The 21610-nt window shown below is 35.9% G+C and overlaps 1 protein-coding gene across 1 annotated transcript; it reads left to right on the top strand.

Moving 5' to 3' along the window:
* Positions 1 to 1656: 1656 nt before the first annotated feature.
* On the top strand, positions 1657 to 4608 carry LOC134232432 (uncharacterized). The gene is made up of 4 exons (XM_062714395.1): positions 1657 to 1786; positions 2090 to 2229; positions 3323 to 3451; positions 3723 to 4608. Exons 1-4 carry the CDS (start codon positions 1744 to 1746, stop codon positions 4392 to 4394), a joined length of 984 nt encoding a protein of 327 aa, XP_062570379.1. The 5' UTR covers positions 1657 to 1743; the 3' UTR covers positions 4395 to 4608.
* Positions 4609 to 21610: the final 17002 nt, after the last annotated feature.

Genomic DNA, 21610 nt, shown 5'->3' with positions numbered 1-21610 from the left:
TACACAGGTAATCAACAGAGAGAGTGCCTCAGAGATCGGGTAGTCCGTGCATCTAGTGAAGTCACAAGGTCACAGTACAATGTAGTCGGGTACCAGATTTAACAATTTTTTAAAGCAAAGTCTAAAGTCTTGTGTTAAAGTTAAATTAAATTGAAAACATTTTATTAAAAAATTGTGATGATCAGCCTTTAAAAAAGCTACAAAAAGTACCCCCAAAATGCTGGAAAATGCACCATTTAGAACCAGTTAAAACAAAATTTTCGAACCCCCACCTATGGGAGGGGGACACCCCCTCCTGTGCCCTCCCCCTTAGGCCCTTTGGGCCTCAAAACCCCCCCACATGAACTTCTGGATCCGCCACTGTAAATGATACCCCCTGCCTCCCATATGAATATAATGGGAGTGTCCATGTTTTGTTGTGGGAAAACCAAAATATGTGTCAGATCAAAAAGTAAAAAAGGAGGTGCACAATGGCAATATGTAATAGAGATTCTGAGAAAGTTTCATCAAATTTCCTTCAGTGGTATGAGAGGAGTTGCAGATAAGAGATGGGTATCCGAAAGCGTAACAGAAGGACAGATGGATGGACAGACATACCGATAACTATATACCCTCCCGCTTTTCAAGCGGGTGTGTGACCAGTGTGTAATAAATTTCTGAACACTATCATATGTATGTGTTCATAATTATGGAAATTAAAAGAATTACATGAAGTCTGAGGTGAATAATAAATAAATTGACAAAGAATTTTGTTAAATGTTTAGCTCTTCTGAGCCGAAAGCTCAAGTGAGCTTTTCTGATCACATTTTGTCCGTCATCCGTCCGTCTGTCTGTCTGTCCATCCATCTGTAAACTTTTCACATTTTCGACTTCTTCTCAAGAACCACTGGGCCAATTTTGACCAAACTTGGCACAAAGTATCCCTGGGTTAAGGGGAATTTAAATTGTTAAAATAAAGGGCCATTTTAGTCTCATCACAAGGGGAGATAATCAAGAAAAGACAAAAATAGGGTAGGGTCATTAAAAAATCTTCTTCTCAAGAATCACTGGGCCAGAAAAGCTGAAACTTATGTGGAAGCATCCTGAGGTAGTGTAGATTCTAAATTGTTCAAATCATGACCCCCGGGGGTAGGGCGGGGCCACAATGAGGAATCAAAGTTTAACATAGAAATATATAGGAAAAATCTTTGAAAATCTTCTTCTCAAGAACCACTGGGCCAGAAAAGCTGAAACTTATGTGGAAGCATCCTGGGGTAGTGCAGATTCTAAATTGTTCAAATCATGACCCCCGGGGGAAGGGCGGGGCCACAATGGGGAATCAAAGTTTAACATTGAAATATATAAGAAAAATCTTTAAAAACCTTCTTCTCAAGAACCACTTCTTCTCAAGAACCTCAAGAATAGAAATATATAGGAAAGAATCTTTTGAAAATCTTCTCAAAAGAACCACTGGGCCAGAAAAGCTGAAATTTATGTGGAAGCATCCTGGGGTAGTGTAGATATCAAATTTTCGAAGTTATGATCAGTGGGATAGGGTGGGGTCACAATATGTATTACAAGAGGGAAATCTGGTAAAGAACGGAATGGTCAAAGCTTCACAGGTGAGTGATGTGGCCAATGGGCCTCTTGTTAATAATGTTTTGACATTTACATACAGGGTATTTAGCTTTCCTATTGTTTCAGACAAAAAGATGGAAAAAGGCTTTCAGGATTTTTTCGAATCACAGAAGGGAAAAGCTGTCAATGAAGAGAACAATGCTTGTTCATTGGGAGGACTTAAGTGAAGGTGAATATTACTTTCTCATAAATATGCCAATATCCTACTGTACAGGTCCTTTATTTGAGGTTCATACTCTGAACTTGCCATTAATAAATATCTTAGTACTACATGTATGTAAGAGTAACAGGAGGCCTTTCTGATGAGAACTGTTTTCAAATTTGTAATAAAAAATGTTTCTTAAAGTCTTTGAAATGCTAAGAGGGCTTCATCATCCATTTTAATTTGAAACTTGTCCTAGAATTTTTTTTTTTTAGATCTCTAATCAACATTCAGTATGAGTTTGACTCATACAAGTTTATCTGAATTAAGGTTTCCTTGTGAGAGAGACTGAGGAGGTGGTGTTTACAGCCCTGGCCGGGGAGGGAATGATGTACTACTCCGGGGACGTGTTTGATGACTGGTTCTATTTCAGTCCAGTGGAAAGGAGAGAAGAAGACTGGTATCAAAAGGTTTGTATGAAAACCAACTCAGGATAAGGTTATAAATGCAATCAGACCTGCCTACCTTTTTCATTGCAAGGGTGTAATTTCAGTAAATTTTTGGTGGAATTTCAGAGGTAAAAGCGTAATCAATCATGTTTTCCTATTTTGTTGTTTACTATCATACAAATGTACTTTATTTTCTTTCAAAACAACCGATATTATACATTACTAAACAAAGCTGGCATAAACTTTTCTTTTTCGGGTCATCTATTGGCAAAAAAGTGTTGTAAAATACCAGTATCCTGTATCAAACTGAATTCAACCGTACACCCTTAATGAAGCATTTGGTCACTTTGTATTTAATCACTTAATTGAAGGCTTGCATTTGCATGTTTACACATATCGTAAATTATAACATTGCATTTTTTTTTCTTTTTGACACTCACATTTCTCTATCTTGTTCTAAGCAATGCTTATAAAACTAAATTGAGCATAGAAATGGCTGTATTTACTGCAATATCATTTAATAGTTAATGTAAGTAGTGCCTTCTTTCGAATCTTCGCAATGCCATGCAGTTTACATGTAACAAGTAGGTATATTACGTATCTTATCAAACCAGTCCTTTATTAATTACTTTTATTAGAACTTCTCTTTTCATTTCAGCACTTACTTTAACTCTAAATTTAGACATTCATAATGGATTTTAAACCAAAATATCAGAAGCGTAAAATTAATATAAGAGGCACATTATAGCGTAATATTGTGGTAAAAAGCGGAAGAATTACGCCAAAAGCGGAAGGTTAGGGAGGTCTGTGCAATGTATTACTGTCGAAAATAACTTATTTTAGAAAAAGTGATGTAAAGCCGTGACATAACAATTTATTATGTCAAGTGTTTTCAGATTTATATGTATTTCTGAAAATAAATTTTGAGGATCTTAACCAACAAAATTTTCTATACTATTTCTCTCTTATGAATATACTGTAGACATACTGTTTTCCTACAGAATCTCTTTTACTTTTAACTCACCATATGCCTTACATGTATATTAAGTATGATGGGGAAAATTTCTGCAGAGAATTTATGACAATTCAAAGACATTTTGAAATCTACTTCTAGAATACAGACACAGATTTATTAACGGACGAGAGAGTGATGACAGATATCCATCATTTGACAATGGCGTATAAAGCAGCACAACTAGAGAACCTCCCAGGGTCCTCAGAGAGCATGCCGGATCTGCAGGCAGTAAGTTCATTAGAACTCTTTAAATAGATTATTATTATCTTTTTTTTATTTTTCCAACTTTATCTGTACCAAAAAAAAATGACAAGAGTCTTCTAAAAATCTTGTAGTTAAAAGTTCTGACAATACCTGAATTCGGACAAAAGATTGTATTGAACACATTTTATAGTCATGTATGAATTTTCCTAATTCTATATACATGTACTTGTCTGTTTGTCCTGAAAACTTTTCATGGCCAGTTCCATTACACATTCTTAATTTTGTAATCTTTCAGCCCAATCATACAGAAGATTCTACAGTGCATCCCTCTGACATTGCCGATCTTTACTGGGAGGCCCGAGCACAGGGCTTTCTGGATCTGAGAGGGAAACTATTTACTGCAGCTTTCCTTGGGATGTTGTTCACAGGAATAGACAATGTTAATGTAACCTACTCCACCTCAGGATCAGATACTTTCCTGGATCGGTGTGGGTACATCTTGAAAGGCCCCACAGAAGAACAGCCTAACTCTTGTGATGTTGATCAATACAAAATGAACACAGACTTAAGTTCTAAAGAGAAATACAAGATGTTGTTAAAAAGTCAGAACACAGTTGCATTTGACTTGAAGAAAACTTCTCGGAAAGTGACGCCAGATGTTTATGTTACTATTGGGAATTGTGTAGTTTTGATTGCTGATGTGGCTAGTGTTTTTGAACTTGAAAGCAGGAAATTACAGGAACTTCATCTTAAAATGCTGTTAAGCCTTGACAAGTGTGGTCAAGATCTGTTTGGTTTGTTAGTACAGGGACATCAGATTTATCTTTTAGAATACACATATGAATATACAAGTGGTTACAGAAGATTCATTAGTCAGAAAGCATTCAAATACACAAGGAAAGATATTGCACTTCTACATTGCTACCTACAGAAGCAAGTAATAGAAAAATGGTGTGACAGAAACTAACTTTGATGATTTAATTAAAGAGACACTTAGCTACAAAAATACTATATCGACTTTTCATTTGAAAGTGATCAGAGCTTTTCAATCTTCATGTACAGTCAATAAAAAAATGTTATGTGTTTGCACTTCTAAGTTTCTATGTAAACCAATGATAGAGTATATGTTTCTGTTAAAAACATGTTTTTTTTATTTTTAAAAAGTCATGGTTTGTAGATAAGCTTTCTTTCTCTGTTATTTTTAATTCAATTCCTAGGAAGAAAATATTGAAGTATTTTACAGTTGTATTTGCAGCTTTCACATTTCCCTGTATTTTGAATAAGATTTGTGGATTGAATAGCAACATGTTTCCTAATCTTGATAAGATTCGTAGGAACTAAAATTTTTGGTCTGACGTCCCTCGGGAAGGACGTCAGACCTAAAATTTTAGTCCCTACAAATCTTGTCGAGATTACGTTTCCATTAAGCTTCAAATCTGCATTCCCCATTTTTAAAAAAATATACTAAAACAAGAAATCTGTGAGCCAATACTCACTAGTAATACCCCCGCTCTGATGTAAATAAACACACAAGTTCAATTACATGCAGATGCACAGAAAAATGTGAAGACATCAGATTCATATCAAAATTAATCCCACCATATGACATGCCTCAACAAAGAATGTACTAAAATTAAGCATCTGCTATGAATAGTTAATGAGAAAACTGCGACGAAAATTTGTTATCTATGAAACGGATGGATGCATAGACAAACAGGAAGTTGACATAGGATTTGAACAAAAATGTATCCCACCGTATGGCATGCCTTGGGAAAAATTTTATTAAAATTTCAAGCATTTGCGATGAGTAGTTGATTAGAAAACGGAGATAAAAAATTGTTATATATGAAACGGACAGACGCACAGACAAACAAAAATTTGACATCGGATTTGAAGAAAACTGTATCCGACCGTTTGGCATGCCTCAGAAAAGATAATTTTAAAATTTCAAGCATCTGCAATGAGTAGTTGCTGAGAAAACTGCAACGAAAATTTGTTATGTATGAAACGGACAGACCACAGACAAACAGGAAGTTGATATCATATTTGAACAAAAATCAATTCCACTGTAAAGCATGCCTCAGAGAAGATTGTATTAAAATTCAAGCATCCGCAATGAGTAGTTGCTGAAAAAACTGCGACAAAAATTTGTTATGTATGAAACGGACAGACGCACAGACAAACAGGAAGTTGACATCGAATTTGAACAAAAATGTATCCCACCGTATAGTATGCCTCAGAGAATCTTGTGTTAAAATTTCAAGCATCTACAATTAGTAGATGCGACGAAAATTTGTTACGGACACGCAGATAGACAGACACACAAGGGTAAAACAGTATATCCCCCTCTCCTTCGGAGCGGGGGTATAATTACAAGGGCAAAGCAGAGCATTCCCTGTAAAGGGCATATCTATAAATCGAGAAAGCATTGAATATCTCTCCTAATGCAAATGACATCACATCTGTTTTACAAGGACACGACATGCAAACACGAATATGTTGCTATATCCCCTTTTTCTCCTTTGAGAGGGGATATTAATAATGTATACTATTAGTAAGACCAATGTTTTTATTTTTTATCCTTAAAAAAAGGAATTGGATCAAATGGATCCCCCTTAACTACAATGTATATGCAGGAAGGGAACTCAGTTCACTAGACCCCCATTTTAAACACCTGTGATTTTAAACATTTTTAAACCTCTAGATTGGACCTTCGGATAGTAGATTAACTAATGATTGGTTTTTGAGAGAGGTACTTGGTTTTTTTTTTCATTATTTTATTTTTTTAATGGTTCATCGAAGTACAGTTCTGTGAGCACAATCTATATCTTATTGCAGCCCGGAAGACCGGGCTGCTCTGTGCATATAAGTTTAAGTGTTGATACATGGGGATTGGGGTGGGAGTAGTTATTCAGAATTAAAGGTTTTCTAAACATTGAAAAGATTGTTAATCAGAATGTTCTTTCCCTTTATAAATTACGAGATACATAATATATTTACTTCCATAAAGTGAATCTGTAAAAATGTATATGTTTTTCATATTTAATATATAAAGTTGTTTAACATTTACTGTCGAAAAAACGACAGGTCCCTTTTTTTTTAGAACATCGAATTTTACTTCTCGCATAAAAACGTACTCTGTACAGTTCGTGTTTTATATTCTAAAAATAAAAATTAGATATATTTTTGAATATAGGTGATGCATGTGTGTAACTTCAATTTATATTTTATGCAGCCAAGATTTACTCGAGGAATTGAAGTTTAATATGGTATCGTTTTTGTTTGACATTTATCCGACTATAGGTTTTCCAAATATTCGCGACTATCGTCTCCATCAATTAGACGCATGCCTTTTCACACATATCGAAGCGGTTTGATGATCAAGAGTCATTTCCATTGTTTACTTTATGTATTTCCCGGGCGACAATTGATGGTTACATCAATGTTTTCTTGTTTGTAATTGATGTAGGAAGGATATATGTAATTGAAGATCAATGAAATACTTGAGATGTACTTTAGCATGACAATATCTTATGATAAGTAGGGTGTATTCAAAACCGAGAATGACTTGAAATTAGAACGTTAAATATATGATGTGCACTAAAATGAAAATTTCAAGAGAATTTTAAGAATTAACACATGAAGAAATATTATTTTATAGATCAGAGTATGAGAATTATTTGAAAGATTAGACTAAGTAGGACGCTTTCCTCACTGCCACTGGCCTAATAAAGAAGGGGATGAACTAAAATTCTGACTAGTTCTGAAATAAAATTCACTTTGGTTCATCTTCAGATTCTTCCAGATTTTTTTTATACAGTGAGGTTGCCGATATCGAATCACTTAGTAAATTTGCTTGGATATTTCGTACCTATGGCACGCCAAATTCACAAAAATGAGATAAACCTAGTTTCACAATTGATAAACTAGGTTTATCGACTGTAAACTATAGTTTACAAACCGTAAACTATAGTTAACGATTCGTTAAGTATAGTTTTCATCTGTAAAACTGTATTTAACGGTTGTTAACTATAGTTTACGAATGATAATCTAAGTTCATCTGTCTGTAATAAGCGTTAACAATAGATTTTGTTGATAAACATAGATTCACGTTTGTAAACTATAGTTTACAATCGTAAACTATAGTTAAGAGTTGTTAATCATAGTTTCACAAATTGTGAAACTATATTTATCAGATCGTTAACTACAGTTAACGGTTTGTAAACTATAGTTTACAAATCGTGAAACTGTATTTATCAGATAATCTATGTTTTGCAATCGCAAATAATTGTTTTCGGTGTTAAGTATAGTTTACGATTGTGAAACATAGGTTATCGCGTTAACTATGGTTTACAGATGTGAAATATAGATTAACGTTGTTAACTATAGTTTACGATTTGTAAACTATAGTTTACAACCGATAAACCTAGTTTATCGATTGTGAAACTATGATTATCTCATTTTTGTGAATTTGGCGTGCCATACGTACCTGAGTTTGAGTTAAATTCATTTTACAACATTGTTTGGTGGTACTATGTTTTACTTATAACATCATATATATTTTCCCAATAACCGCTGATTAAATAAAAAATTATCGTTGTACTTGTATGAATGAGGTTTTCTCCTTTAGCGGATCATTTTCTCCATTACCGAATCACGTGACATAAAGCTGATTGTATTCTGGTTCGGGACCGTGTAAATTTAAAAATACCCTTCTTACGTAACGTTTTACTATGCCTTAAAAATCTTTCACCCCCCCCCCCCCAAAAAAAAAGTAGAAAAGCTAGGAATTTTTTGAGTTGTTTGCATCCGACAATTAATGCAAAAACAACAAATGAAATCATAGGGAAAGCAAATGACTAGTTGATATAAGAGGACGTAAAAACTTATATGTGATGAACTGCAAACAGCCGAAGAATTAATTTTTGATTCAAGAATTGTACTCATTGAGCTACCACGCCCACTCCCTATAATTTTGCCGCTATTTAGATAGAAAATATATCGCTAGATATATGATTGTGCCCCCTCAAAAAAAAACCCCCAAAAAACCCGTACGATGACCTTTTTTATGCTTGATTAATTAATTGTCAAGGAATTTTGGTGGTTGATAGTGCCTCCTCAACTGAAAATGTATGGCTCTGCACCCCTCCCCCACCAGCTGAAATTGCTTCCTTCAAGCCTGGCTTCAGAGATACCTAAAGCTGAAAGGAACAATTATATTTTCAAAATGTCGAGACCCAACACCTAAATTTCCTCCAATGAGCAGAGACAACTTTACAAATAATAATGTTGGGATTCATTTGCTGGATTTCTCCATTCCAACATCCACAGCAGACTAAATACCAGTATTCTAATTTGTTAAATACTGGAGGTTGTCCTTTCACTTTATATGGTCTACTTCAACTGTTCATCGTCTCTATAGAAATGAATAAGACAGCTCATTCTTCTCTGCTGCTTTCATAGTGCTCTTTCTTCTTTTGCGTGAAGACAGTGGCATATATTCCATATAGGCAAAAGGCTGCAGTCTGCATATCATTTTCTCAATGTGTAATTTGAATCAAATGTTTACTAATTAGTATATGTTGTAAAAGAGGGGAGGGGGGTATCATAAAACTCTAGCTGTTTATAATTTATTTAGCTTGATGTTGAATTGAAAAAGTATTGTTAACAATATGCATTTTATATTATACGAGCTTGATCTTGATCATGACAAGAAATAAAAATTGATTATTTGAAATAATTTTTAAGGGAATAGGAAAACTGCAAACGGGGTATTGTTGGAAATAATGATTTAGTAGGGAAGTTTAAATTGCAAAGGGATAAATAAATAAAATTTCTAAATCTTAATTTTGTTTGGTAATCATGACGATTTTTATTTCGCTATCGTCGATGTCTTCACATTAGCTCCACCGGGAGACATTCTCGAATGCACATGCTCTGCACTTCTTACTGATTTTGGCTGCTGATTTTGTTTATGTGTATTTTAACCACCTTTATTGTACGCTTTTGGTAGACATCTTCTGTCGTTTTTTTTTTTTTTTTGTAACTGGTGTGCAAAAAACCGCATACGAAAAATTATAATTTGGACAGGATCCCTGCATCTCATATTTCTTGAAACAGCGATTCGTTATTGGAAACCTAAATACCCCCCAACTTTAAAGCGAATACTATTAATTTCTGATTTAGAAATTGTATGACGCTTTCAGTGCTTTTAGACACATAATTTTATTAAACATCTGCACCAAATTTGTTTACCTAGAATGTACGATTCACATTGGAGCGGTACCGAAAAGTGAAAGTAGTCTGCTTGCATGTACGCTTCTGGTCTGCGTCAAAAAAAAGCTTGTTCATGTTTTTTAAAGATTAGGACATTGAATGAGTTGAATTTAATAATTTCATGATAAATGATAAAAGCAAGAATAATTTAGCATGATAGGGTAGGTTAAGCTAAGTATTGGACTTTGATAAGAAAAATACAGAATTTTCATCTGAAAGTGATTCGTTTACGGGTGCGATTCGTTATTGGCAACCTCACTGTATCCGGATTCTTTTTCAAAATAATGACCGATATACATGTAGTATGTATTCCTAACAAGCCCATAATAATGCAGCTAATGTAAAATGCAATAGTTCAGTAAAGATCAAGCAAAACAGTAGATAAATATTTTTAGTTGATCATTTGAGAGACATGGTTAAAAAATGAGTTTGTGCTTGAAGCATACTTTGCGTGATCAGAAAAAGTGAAAATGAATTTGAAAGCCTATTTTGAACCATGAATATTTTTAACAATGTCGTTTGCCTTTGCCACTGAAGTACATATTGTACAATACGACCCCCAGTATCCCTATTTTTCTAGTACCTTTCATAAAAAAAGAAATTGTACCGGTATTTAAATATTTTTCTCTTTCCTGTGACATTTACAGGTCTCATATTATGACCAGTGCAAATGAATTTGAATTTCTTCCTCATTTCCATGGAATATATTAATGCACTTTCATGCCAATTGATTTAGTCAGAACACGATGCCGAAGTTGGAAACCAGATGCTTTCTTAAACTACCATTGGCATTATCAGGATTATATTTATGGTTGGTGGGGTTACTCCTGCATTGTTTTCCGTCGGTAGGGGGTTGTGAGTGGTCCTCGTGGGCAGAATGTCCGAACTACTGCGGTGGTAGTGAAACACAACATCGTGTAAGGAACTGTGGGAACTGTACCCAGGAATGCAATCCTACTGATATAGATAGCAGGCGTTGTAACAATACGGAATGTCATGAATTCAATGGTAAGATTTTAAAGATTGTTGTGCATTATAATTTTACATTTTAGACGTCGTTTAATTTTTTTACGGTAAAACTCCCTTCCCCTCCCTTGAGGAATGTGGAAGTTGCAATGCAATACTTCAATGAGCTTAAAAAATTCTGAAAGTTGTGTGAAACAAATTCATTTAAAAAATGTACACAACATGAAATATATACTATAATAGAGATAACGAACAGTATTCAAGTTCAAAAGTTCATTAAACAATTCAAATTTTGGAGCAGAGCAAACACGGACCTCTAAGACATCAGTTTGAAACGACTTTCTGATCACGGAGGGAGAAGAGATTTTAAAGACAACTGATTTTACCTTGGGTATCTCGAATTCTCAGAATTCTATATTTGAGGTTGAGATAACCAGATTTGACAGTTATATATGTCTATTGACGAAAAATCATTTTTGTTCACTAGTGATCGTTCATCAAGTTAATATTCTTAGAAATCTCAGAAAAAATTTAAATGCATAATTGTTTACATGAAAATCTATTACAGATTCAAAAGAACTCTACAATCCGGGTTATACAAATAATTTAAGCTTGGCTAGAGCTGGAACTACTCAAAGCGTTTTAAATTTTACTGATATGACGGCGGCGAAAGTTCTGTCCACCCCTTATGATTACCAGGAAGAGAATTTAAATAATACGGATGATTCTGTGAAAGAATCCCAGTTGAATAAATTTAACTCTACAACCAACACAACGCAGAACAACTTGACCACCAAAATAATCACCATTGTAAAATTATCGACAGATGTGGAAAATGTCACCGAAGGTTGTAAAACAACTCTTAGGACCTTTTTTGGAATTTTATAAAGAATGAAATAAATAACAAAAAATAAATGTAACAATGAGAACGGCATTAAACGGCTTAGTTCATATTTTATTTTTGTAGACCTAGTCTCACTGCCAACAGGTGCTTTCACATCCAATTGCAAAGCATGCTTACACAGCACACAGGAAGAGGAAAACAATGGTACTAACAAGTGCATATTAATATCCACTGAGAGGTTAAGAACGGAGAGCAAAATCCGACATCACTACAAATTTTCCCATACTGTTTGTTTTATTTTTTCTTCATAATGAATACCGGTAAATTGACTGCCGTCACGAGAAAAGGGCCCTTAAGGTCAAATTTTCATAAATTGAGTTTTTGGTAAATTTTGATAGCCTGACTCTTTCTGAGTACAAATATACATTAATTTTGAAAATATCTCACTTTTTCACTATTTTATATAAGTATTATAGTAAGCCAAACCAAAACAACTTTCAACGACGTTATAACGTTACTCACTGAAAACGTAATGACGTTGACTGCGCCTAATTCAATTTCCAAAAATTCTTAAAATATGATGTTATTTAAATAACCTCAATCGTTTAGAGAAATATAAACTTGTGGAAATATTTATTTTTTTCTTCAAAGCGACTAGTATGTAAGGTATTTCATATTTTATTAACATTTTCGTACTATTTTAGAGCAGATCTAGTTATTTCGTAAAGGGGGATGTGGGTCTAGACAGAATCTAGGAACGGTTTATAAGATACTCAGTAAGGAAAATATACTTGTTTAAATCCATACAAATTATTTTTTTATATAAAATAATCTAACTCAATATATAAAATATATAAAGCACTTAAACATTAAAAGGAAGAGAGAGAGAGAGAGAGAATCCAAGAAGAACACCGCGCGCAAAACGGGACATTCCCTCGCAAAAAGCACATCAATCCCGATATTAAATAAATAATTTTTTTAATGGGTCAGCATTTACTCACCAACACACACATAACTTTATTCCGTATAACTGTTACGAAACACTATGTATTTTCTGTATCACCGAAGAATTTGAATGAGCAATAAATTCAGATACACCAAGAAACTTGTTGTTTAAAAACGTTTATTCCGTTTATAAAGATTCATGAAAAAAATACATTCGCTATTTCCACGCAAGCGGATATTTAAAATTTTACTTTTTTGAATATTTTATTAAAAATGTTTAAAACACTAAGTTTCCAATGTTTAAACAATTCATTTTCTTCGCGTGTCTTAGTTATTTTAAGTAGAAGCACAATAAAGAGGTAAATAATTTCAAAGGATTGTCTTATAAATGGTTTATATACCGTACCTTAAATTGAAACTTAATATTTGTATATTTCTTACATGTACAACGACCGCTAGTATAAATTCAAAAAAAAGAAGATTAATGTATATTGTATTAATCATTCACTCACTCACTCGGTCGTCCTTAGACGACCAACGACATGTCCGCGGCAATTCTTCCTATCAGTCATCAGGGAAGCTAGTTCTGTTGCATCACTTGCATCTGTGTCACGTTTGAGCGTGTTAATATTAATAATTTAATAAAAAATGGTGAATTGTGCTGTTCTTGTATCTTCTTTATATGCACACTAAAAGGTGCTTGACTTTTCTGTGCGAAATTACAGTTCCATTACAATTTTTTGACGAAATCTATTTGAAACTGAAACTGTATGGATACCAGTATATTTTACGCAATAATGGGAGGTCCATAGGAGGCCATGTGGTTAAGACAATGGCATCGAAATGTGAGAAGCTTATATTAGGTGTCAAGTTAGCCAATGTCACGGAGAAAAATGAATAGATGACCTTTCATGGCCTTAAAGACTTTTGTTTTGCTTGTCAAAGAATATTTGGTAATTGAAAGTGCCCACAACTGAAAAGAATATAGCTGTGCCCCCCCCCCCCCATTTGAATAATGAAAAAATACTTCTAACACACGTTTATGCTTTTTTTTATGAGGCAATGCTGTGCATTAAGTAATAATCTATCGCTCTAGATTTACACTCTTTCGCTTAAAATATTTAGGCAAACAATATTTTCCTATTTATTACTTCAAAACATAATATCAAACACATCAAAATGAAAAAAAAAACAACATACGACTCGTATGTCCCAACACAACTCGTTTAAAAGTTTAAAAAGGGGGGTTAGTCAGGGGGAAAAAATCAATTTACCTTAAAAACACTAGTCAGCAAAAAGAGGAGGGGGATTGTCCTATCTCGAATCCAATTTTGCCGTCGGGGAGGGGGTAGGTTCAGACTTCTTTCAGTATCAAATTTTCTTAATAAAACATAATACACTACCTTATTCTTTTGTCCTATTGTTTACGAATTTGACTACTGAGCACTGAAAGAAGTCTGAACTTACCCCCCCCCTTCCCCAACGGCGAAATCGGATTCGAGTTTGGACAATCCCCCTCCTTTTACATTCATAATATCACTGTCGATGTAATATTGTTAATTTCTTCAACATTGGGTATAATGCTATTGGGAAAAGTCTACAACATATTGTAATACAGGCTCGAGTGGGATTTCATTTTTTTCATTGGAACAATTTAAGAAAATTGAATTAATAGTAATTTTTACCATACAATTCCTTTGAATGTATTTATTTGATCATTTTAAATTAGTTTTTGGAACAAAATTTATTTTTAGTAAAATTTTCATGGCATCCCCATCCTCCGTATTTTTTTTTCTTAGCATATATTCTCTTAGTATTACAGGTAATTTAGTATAGAATTATTTATTGTTGATGTAGAAGGGTTGGATCTCCCATGTTACCGGTATCTATATCCAATCAAAGAGGGGATATGTTTTTTAGCTTGAACTTTAACCGATTACATAAGAAGCACAACGTCATCAGGGTATGCCATACCGAGATCAAGCATGAGAGACGGCAGTGAACCTGCAATCTATGGCAATGTAATTGTGGAATCTGAAAACGAGAATATGGATGTTGAATGCGAATATTTGAATATTTCCATGGAATGTCGACTCGATGTCGGAAAGAGAGCCCAATCAAGAGAGAAATCTTTACATCTTGACAATTCCATTTCACGAACTGCTGTGGTCTCGTCCAAACGAAGTGCTCAAAAGCGAGCCAATCGTTCAAAAAATAAAAGGAAAAAAAGCAAAAGAGTAGAAGAAAGTAATTATTTAAATATAACACCTAAGCTGCACTCCTACATCGAGGTGTTGGATGATCGGGCCGATACTTTGTTTAGTAATAACTTCACTAGGATGACGTCATCAGGATATTCCAAACCAGTGGAAAACAGCGAAACACCGGAGACAATTGCAATACTCCAGTAAGAAAAACACAGCAAGAAGAGGTGTTACTGTGAACTCTTAATTGTGATTTTATTGAGCAAATTTATTTCCTCTTTATCAATAACTCAAAAATACATGTATAGAGAAAACGGTTAACTTTTTAATCATATTTATATGAATGACAATGTAGAACCTTTGCCTGTGATCTTCATTTATGATGCTGATTTTTAAAATTTGGGATACAAAAATAAAAGATGGGGGGGGGGACAAGGCGGGCAGAATGCCTTTAGCGTCAGTTATTAAGAAATCATATTCAATAATTCAAACTTGAATTTTTAAATTAACTTCTCATTATGGAAATTTGTGAAATTATGTGAAAAAAAAAAACTTCTGAGAGAGAAAAAATCTCGTAAAAATGTTTCTTTTATAAAAATATTAGATGGTATTCGTGGGATTCGAACCCCTAGTAATAAAAATCCGAAGAATCATACTGCTTTGATACTAACGCTCTGACCACTATACTACATGGCTCATGATGATCGTGAGTATTTAAATCATGTTTGTGATACGACCCTTGATTTAATGGACTTGAAGTATTTCTCGGAAATATACGAATGTTTTGCCATAAAAGTGTACTTTTAAGGTATAGTGGGTCTTCGCTCCATGTTTTTGTAAACCAAAAATGTATATCTTATTGCAAACATTTAGAATTGTCTTTAAAAAAAATGAAGCGAAGACCCACTCATATTAAAAAGAATTGTTAAAGTATGAGAAAATGATCATTTTTGTTCTTTTTTTAATGTGTGTTCGCTTTTCCATAGGCATACTAGTATATTTTCAGCTTTTGTTGGATTTTTGTAAATTGTAGAGATTTTACATTTAGTATACTTTAGTATTAGATGAAACATCAAATAAAATTTGGATATAATTGAGATTTATTTTTTCACTTCTTATCTGTCGATCGATAGGCACTTTGCCCGCCTAATCCCCCCCCCATCTTCTTTGTTATTTTACACAGTCACTGGCAATATGTTTGTTATCCTCAGTGACGTAAAGTGATTGAGCGCAGCAGCGGGGTTCCTTTCATGCCAGATTGGTAGAGATAGACGTCAAATTTAAAGAGAAGGTACAACTGTAGGTAATTCGGTTATTTTCCCACCCAACCACCCACCCGAATATCTGTATATTCACTCTGTAGTTTGATCTCATTTAAAGTGCGTGTCGTGACAGTATGGACCTGGTGTTGGAGATCTGGAGTCGATCCATTTTTGACCCAATACTTAATAGAGCTGCGGAGTGAATAAGAATCAGTAAAGAAACTGAGGATATGTAATGAGTGTTTGTTTTCTTCCAAATTTTCCCTTCCAGACCCTTGTATTTTCTTTGTTAATTATATTCATCTTTTTGAATAATCCAGATATAAGCTTGGCGTCAGTGTCAAGATTTGTTTTTTTTTAAAGAACTTTGAATGTTAAACTTTTTTAAAAGGTTGGCGTAGTTTACAAGTGTTGCTCTTGTCAATTACTATCGTTTCCGTTACTTTCATAACTGGCCGTCATGTTGGCTTACACGAGTAATTTTCAATATCAAATTCAATTCGCCTAGTCCCGCTTTCTTTTCGATTCAGTAATATTTGTCCAATAGTAAACCTCTTCTTCAATTAAATAAAAAGTTACAAGAAATGTGACGATAAGTAAAGACATTAATGACAAAACAACAGCTAAACTTATGGTAACCATTATGATATCAACTTTTTTTATCGTCAGCTTCCTTATTAATTAAGCAATATACCATTAACTTAGACCTGTATACATCTTGATGATATTTGATGCGTCATGGTCCCGTCCTCAGGTGGATCCTCCTTCAATTGTTATTTCGGCGTTGTCCACTACAACCTCCGTAGGTACGCTGACTGGGATGATAAAGTCCCAGCCCGGAACCACTCAGCTCTCTGCCTTCAATGCAACACATTAAATGTTCATTCACAGGCAAACACGCGGAGTCTTAGTGTTGAACTATACACTGTTCTTCTCTTTTCTTCCATATCCACATGGATACCACTTTGCCTCTCTGACCAGGCATCCAGTGAATTGCCGTCTCTCAGTGCCTGTTCCAACAATCCGCAAGGCCCTCCACAAAGATTGCCCTGCAACTTCCACTAGGAGACACCCTACTCTACAGCCTCTTTACTGACAATCTACAACCGGTATCCTGGTACTTATTCATTTTCTGCTAATGGGTTTCTTCAATCTTAAGTTCCAGCACTTTAAATTCCAGCATAGTAAAAAGCCGGACTACAGGAGACAAAATAACAATATCTGGTCTTTGATTGGTAGATGCTATTTTTTGTTAAAACTGCATTCGGCTGTTGAGATCTGCTTACATTTTCCAGTCACTGGCGGTCCCCAACAGTGCACCTCCTTCCACTCCCCCAGCACGACTCTGTTCACCAAGCCTTTACAAAGTTACAAACTTCCTTAGTCTTCCGAGGTTTCTTCCCAGCATTTTCAAGCATGTCTGCAATAACAGACTTTTTCTTGTCTCCATGTGTATCTTCCACCTGTAAAAGCTGCTGAACACGAAGACAAAATATGTTCCAGGTTGGCTGGTCTACCAAAAGATAGCAGTTTGGATCGTCCCTCATGCCGCATGTTGTCAGATTTTTGGGGTTGGCAACACGCCATAAATTAACTTAAGCTGAAACTGAAGTCTCTGGGGCTCTGTTATCTAGTTCTCGTTCCAAGATAACTTTTTTCTGTCGGGCACCTTCCAAGATTTACCAGCTTCCCTGCCTTCTTCTTACCAACTACCTTCACAACTCTTTCGTGCTCTTCCATTTTGCGCACTTCTTTCCGCACCAGTTCCCTCTTCTCCACTTCCGACGATGTACCCCCATCTTGTTAATGGTATTATACCAATTCCCTGTCTGCCTACTGCCACACTTCCCAATTTCCCTTGTCTCAAGCGTGACTCTGACTCTTCCTCTTACACTGTCTTCTTTGCTGACCATTTTTTGCCCATCTTGATGTTCACTCTTGGTTTCCGTACTCTGGAGTGATTATGTACTGTCACGTAACATCAGAAACCGCCTGACTTCGGTAACATTGAATTCTTCAACGATTGGCGTCAGTGGTAATTGCAGCTTTGTTCCTGTGTTGTATAAATCAATGCTTTTAAAGCTTCTGGAAACCGCGAGCCATCTTCAAACGAACTCACTGATTTGTCTCTACATTTATTCAACTGGTGTCGCTGGCAAATTATACACAAGTAGAGACTAAATAATTCGTGGTGGTACACCGTGCTGGTATAGCAATGCCTTGTATTTTCCTTGTAAGGCACTTTTGTCTATGGTGTTCATCCACTTCTCAAATTGATTACTGGCGTCGCTAACATTCTCTTTATCACTCGGTGAATCATCAAAGAACTTTCACAGGCTCCGGTTTTTCTGAGACTGATGGGATAATCCCCATCTCCAACCCTGAACTACTCTCCGGTGATTTTCCCCTTTTTCATTACGAGGCTCCTAGATTGTGTTAGCTTGATCTTCATACGGGCCCAACTGATGATATCCTCTATCTTCTTCACGGTCTCTATGTTTGTATTTGTGTTCATTGTCATGTCGTCCATGAACACTCGGACAGGGGGCTCACGCCTGCCTTCATCCGTGTACCTCTGCTCATTTTCTCCACCGACTTCATCATCAAATTCATGGCTGCAGAGAACATAATTACTAATACTGTGCAGCCTGTGACGATCCTTACTTCTAGGCGCTGCCACAGTGTTTTGAAGTCCTATGTAGTAACTTAAATTAAAGCCTGTCAAAGTAACTCATGAGCAGCTTCAGTATCCTGTCTGATATAATTATGGTAGCGCTATAGTGTAAGTTTGACTAACTTATGAGGATGGAATCATAAGCATTAGCTAGATCCAGCCAGATTACTGCCAGTTCTCCTTTCATCTCATTAGCTTCCCGTATAATCTTTGTTAGAACACTTGTATGCTCTACACACCCCTAGACTCCTGGCACTCCTCCTTTCTACTAAGTTATGTATATGTACTTGCTAGACAGCATATATGATGTTATCACAAGAACTGTCTGAAATTAACCCAATGTTGATGGAAAAATCTGAGAGTTGTGTGGAGGAGGGGGCAGTTAGCTGACACCAGGCTGAGGGATACTTCATTGCAAAGGAGGAAAATTAAAAGTTAATTAAGCAGTTCCGCACGATTTCCTTGTTGAACATCGAAGGGGAAATTTTCCTGGCTATTTTGGCCGAGAGGAAACTTTGTATGGGATTCCGTTTGGTCCTGGTGATAAAGCTTCTCTGGCCTTCCTGATGACATCTCTGACTTCTCGCAGCTTAGGTTCTGTTTCATAGCACAAATGGTCGGGCTGCATCAGCTTCTCAAACTCTCTTACATCTTTGTCTCTCTTAAGATACTGTGCATATCCTTCAAATATTGTTCGACTTCCTTTCTTCCCGCTGTTAGCTTTGCTGATCCTTTGCTGCCTAAAAGTCTTGATGTTAATTGGAATGGATTGGCTGTAAATCGTTCTTGCTCTTGCTCGCTCCTTCACTTTCTCCTCCTGCTTCTGTCTGTCCTTCTAATCATCTTAATCTTCTCTTTAATATAATATGTAAATCGTTCTTGCTCTTGCTCGCTCCTTCACTTTCTCCTCCTGCTTCTGTCTGTCCTTCTAATCATCTTAAGCTTCTCTTTAATATAATATGTGAGTCCTTAATTCAGCCAATGCAGGTCGTTCCCCCTTCTCTGATGTTCTAACTCGTTTTGCCAGTTGTCGCAGTTCACGTCTCAGATTGGTCATCTCTCTTTGTCTCCTATTCTTATTCACTACTCTTCTTGATTTCTGCTTTACTTCCTTTCTAAATCTGTACAATTTTACGTTGTATATTATTGTTGCCATGTCTTTGATCTTTTTTTCGATTCCTCCTGCCAGTGATGCGTTTAGAATTGTATCTACATCATTGTTAAACCTCTCCTATTCTTCCTTATTTCTGTTGGCTGACAACTTGATATTTGCTTTCCTCTCTGATTCAACCTGCTGCCTCCTGGGCTAACGTGTCTGCTTATCTGGTGTTACCCCTTCCCTTGGCTGCCTCCTCGTTGACTGGCACTTGGACGTTGTTGTCGCTGTGGTTAGATCCCTGGACCACCTCCTCCTCCGTCTCACAAGGTTGCCCTGTATGCTGCGTCAGTAGCTAAATAGGAGCGCATGTGTATCTTCAGTCCCTGTTCATTTCAGTCCCCACTCATTCTTTAAGAGGTAGCCCGCGTGGCGCAGTGATTTTATAAAAAGCGTCTGCTCTAGAGTCGCGGATCCGAAGCAAGGAGTTAATCCTTTTGTCGCGGGTTCGAATCCCACTGTGGGACGTGCACTGAGACCGGTCCTTTGGATGAGACTGTATAAACCGAGGTCCCGTGTCGCTGTAGGTGCTGGCATGAAAAAGATCCCTCGCTGCTCAATGACCCTGAGTGCCGAGCATTAGACAAAATGTGCAGCTCTTCACCGACAAGTGCTGGCGTCTCCATATGCATAGGCGTCGGAAGCAGGGGGGCTAGGGGGGCTTAGCTTTTTTTTTCCAAATATATACGTAGTATAGACATTGAACAATGCTTTGTAGCTTTAGCCCCCCCCCCCCCCCCCCAACTTTCCACAGACACGGCGCAGTATATGTTAAAAATGGGGAAAGTGGTGTTTGAAAAAAATGTTGGTACTGAAGGTCGAACCTAACCCCCCCCCCCCACACACACACACACATACCTCACGAAATAGGATTTTCGTGTTTGGAAAATGGACATCCCCCCTTTTTTTTTGCTTGTCAGGTTTCTTTTGAAGATATAAAAAATTTTACACTTAGTCCCCCACTTTCAATTTGCTTCCGACGCCAATGATATGAGTGAAAAATTCTCGAGAGGGACGTTAAACAACATACAAACAAACAAACAAACATTCTTTTAATATGGTCTTTCCACAACTACATGAATTGTGCTCAAATTCAAACTCTCTGTCCTTGGTCGCCCTGGTGTTGTTTCCGTTAAATCCTCCTAAACAGGTCGCTCATCCTCCCCCGCTCTCACGCGACATCGGGAGTATCTTTCTATGTATCTGTTTATAGCGGATTCTAAAAGTTTCCCCTCAAGGAAGATTGCTTTGGCTTGCTTAACCTCCACAACCTCCATAAGGCAACATTTAACAAATTATATGGTCGATACAGTGATCTTATTAGCAGATACAACCTATATTTAAGTCAAATGGTCACTAAAATTTTCATTTAAATTGTTATGTCATGATTTTCACACTGAAATACCTACGAATTTTTTCGTTTGCGTGATAATGACAAAGAGCTCTCGGTAGATGCTTTCTGCTCCATGGCACCTGATTCCATCTCTGATGTTAAGTTAGAGTGGTCCATGTTTGCAATGATCACAATATTTATTTTTACGGGAGTCTGTTCTTTATCTTCATACGTTTTGTCACACTATTGACAATATATCAGTGTCCAGAAATTAAAGTAACTTAATTATTTTAAACATACTTGTAAAACTACTACTATTAATTCGTTCCGCCGATGTCCTCAGTAGAAGGTCAGCCATAGTTAATTAATCTAAATTTAATTATCAAACAAAACATCTGTTATTATTTATTAGTGGAAATATATTTTTAAAATAAATAGGAATGGGTTGAAAACACCGATTGATCAAGTCAACTCGCTTAACGTTATCTTTTAAATCGGGCTCGGAAAACCAAATTTTCTAAAA

The sequence above is a fragment of the Saccostrea cucullata genome, unplaced genomic scaffold (assembly GCF_032062105.1).
Source record: "Saccostrea cucullata isolate Sc308-1 unplaced genomic scaffold, CSIRO_AGI_Scuc_v1 ctg21, whole genome shotgun sequence".
Lineage (NCBI taxonomy): Eukaryota > Metazoa > Mollusca > Bivalvia > Ostreida > Ostreidae > Saccostrea > Saccostrea cuccullata.
The sequence above is the reverse complement of the archived record's forward strand: the minus strand, read 5'-3'. Positions and strand labels throughout refer to the sequence as shown.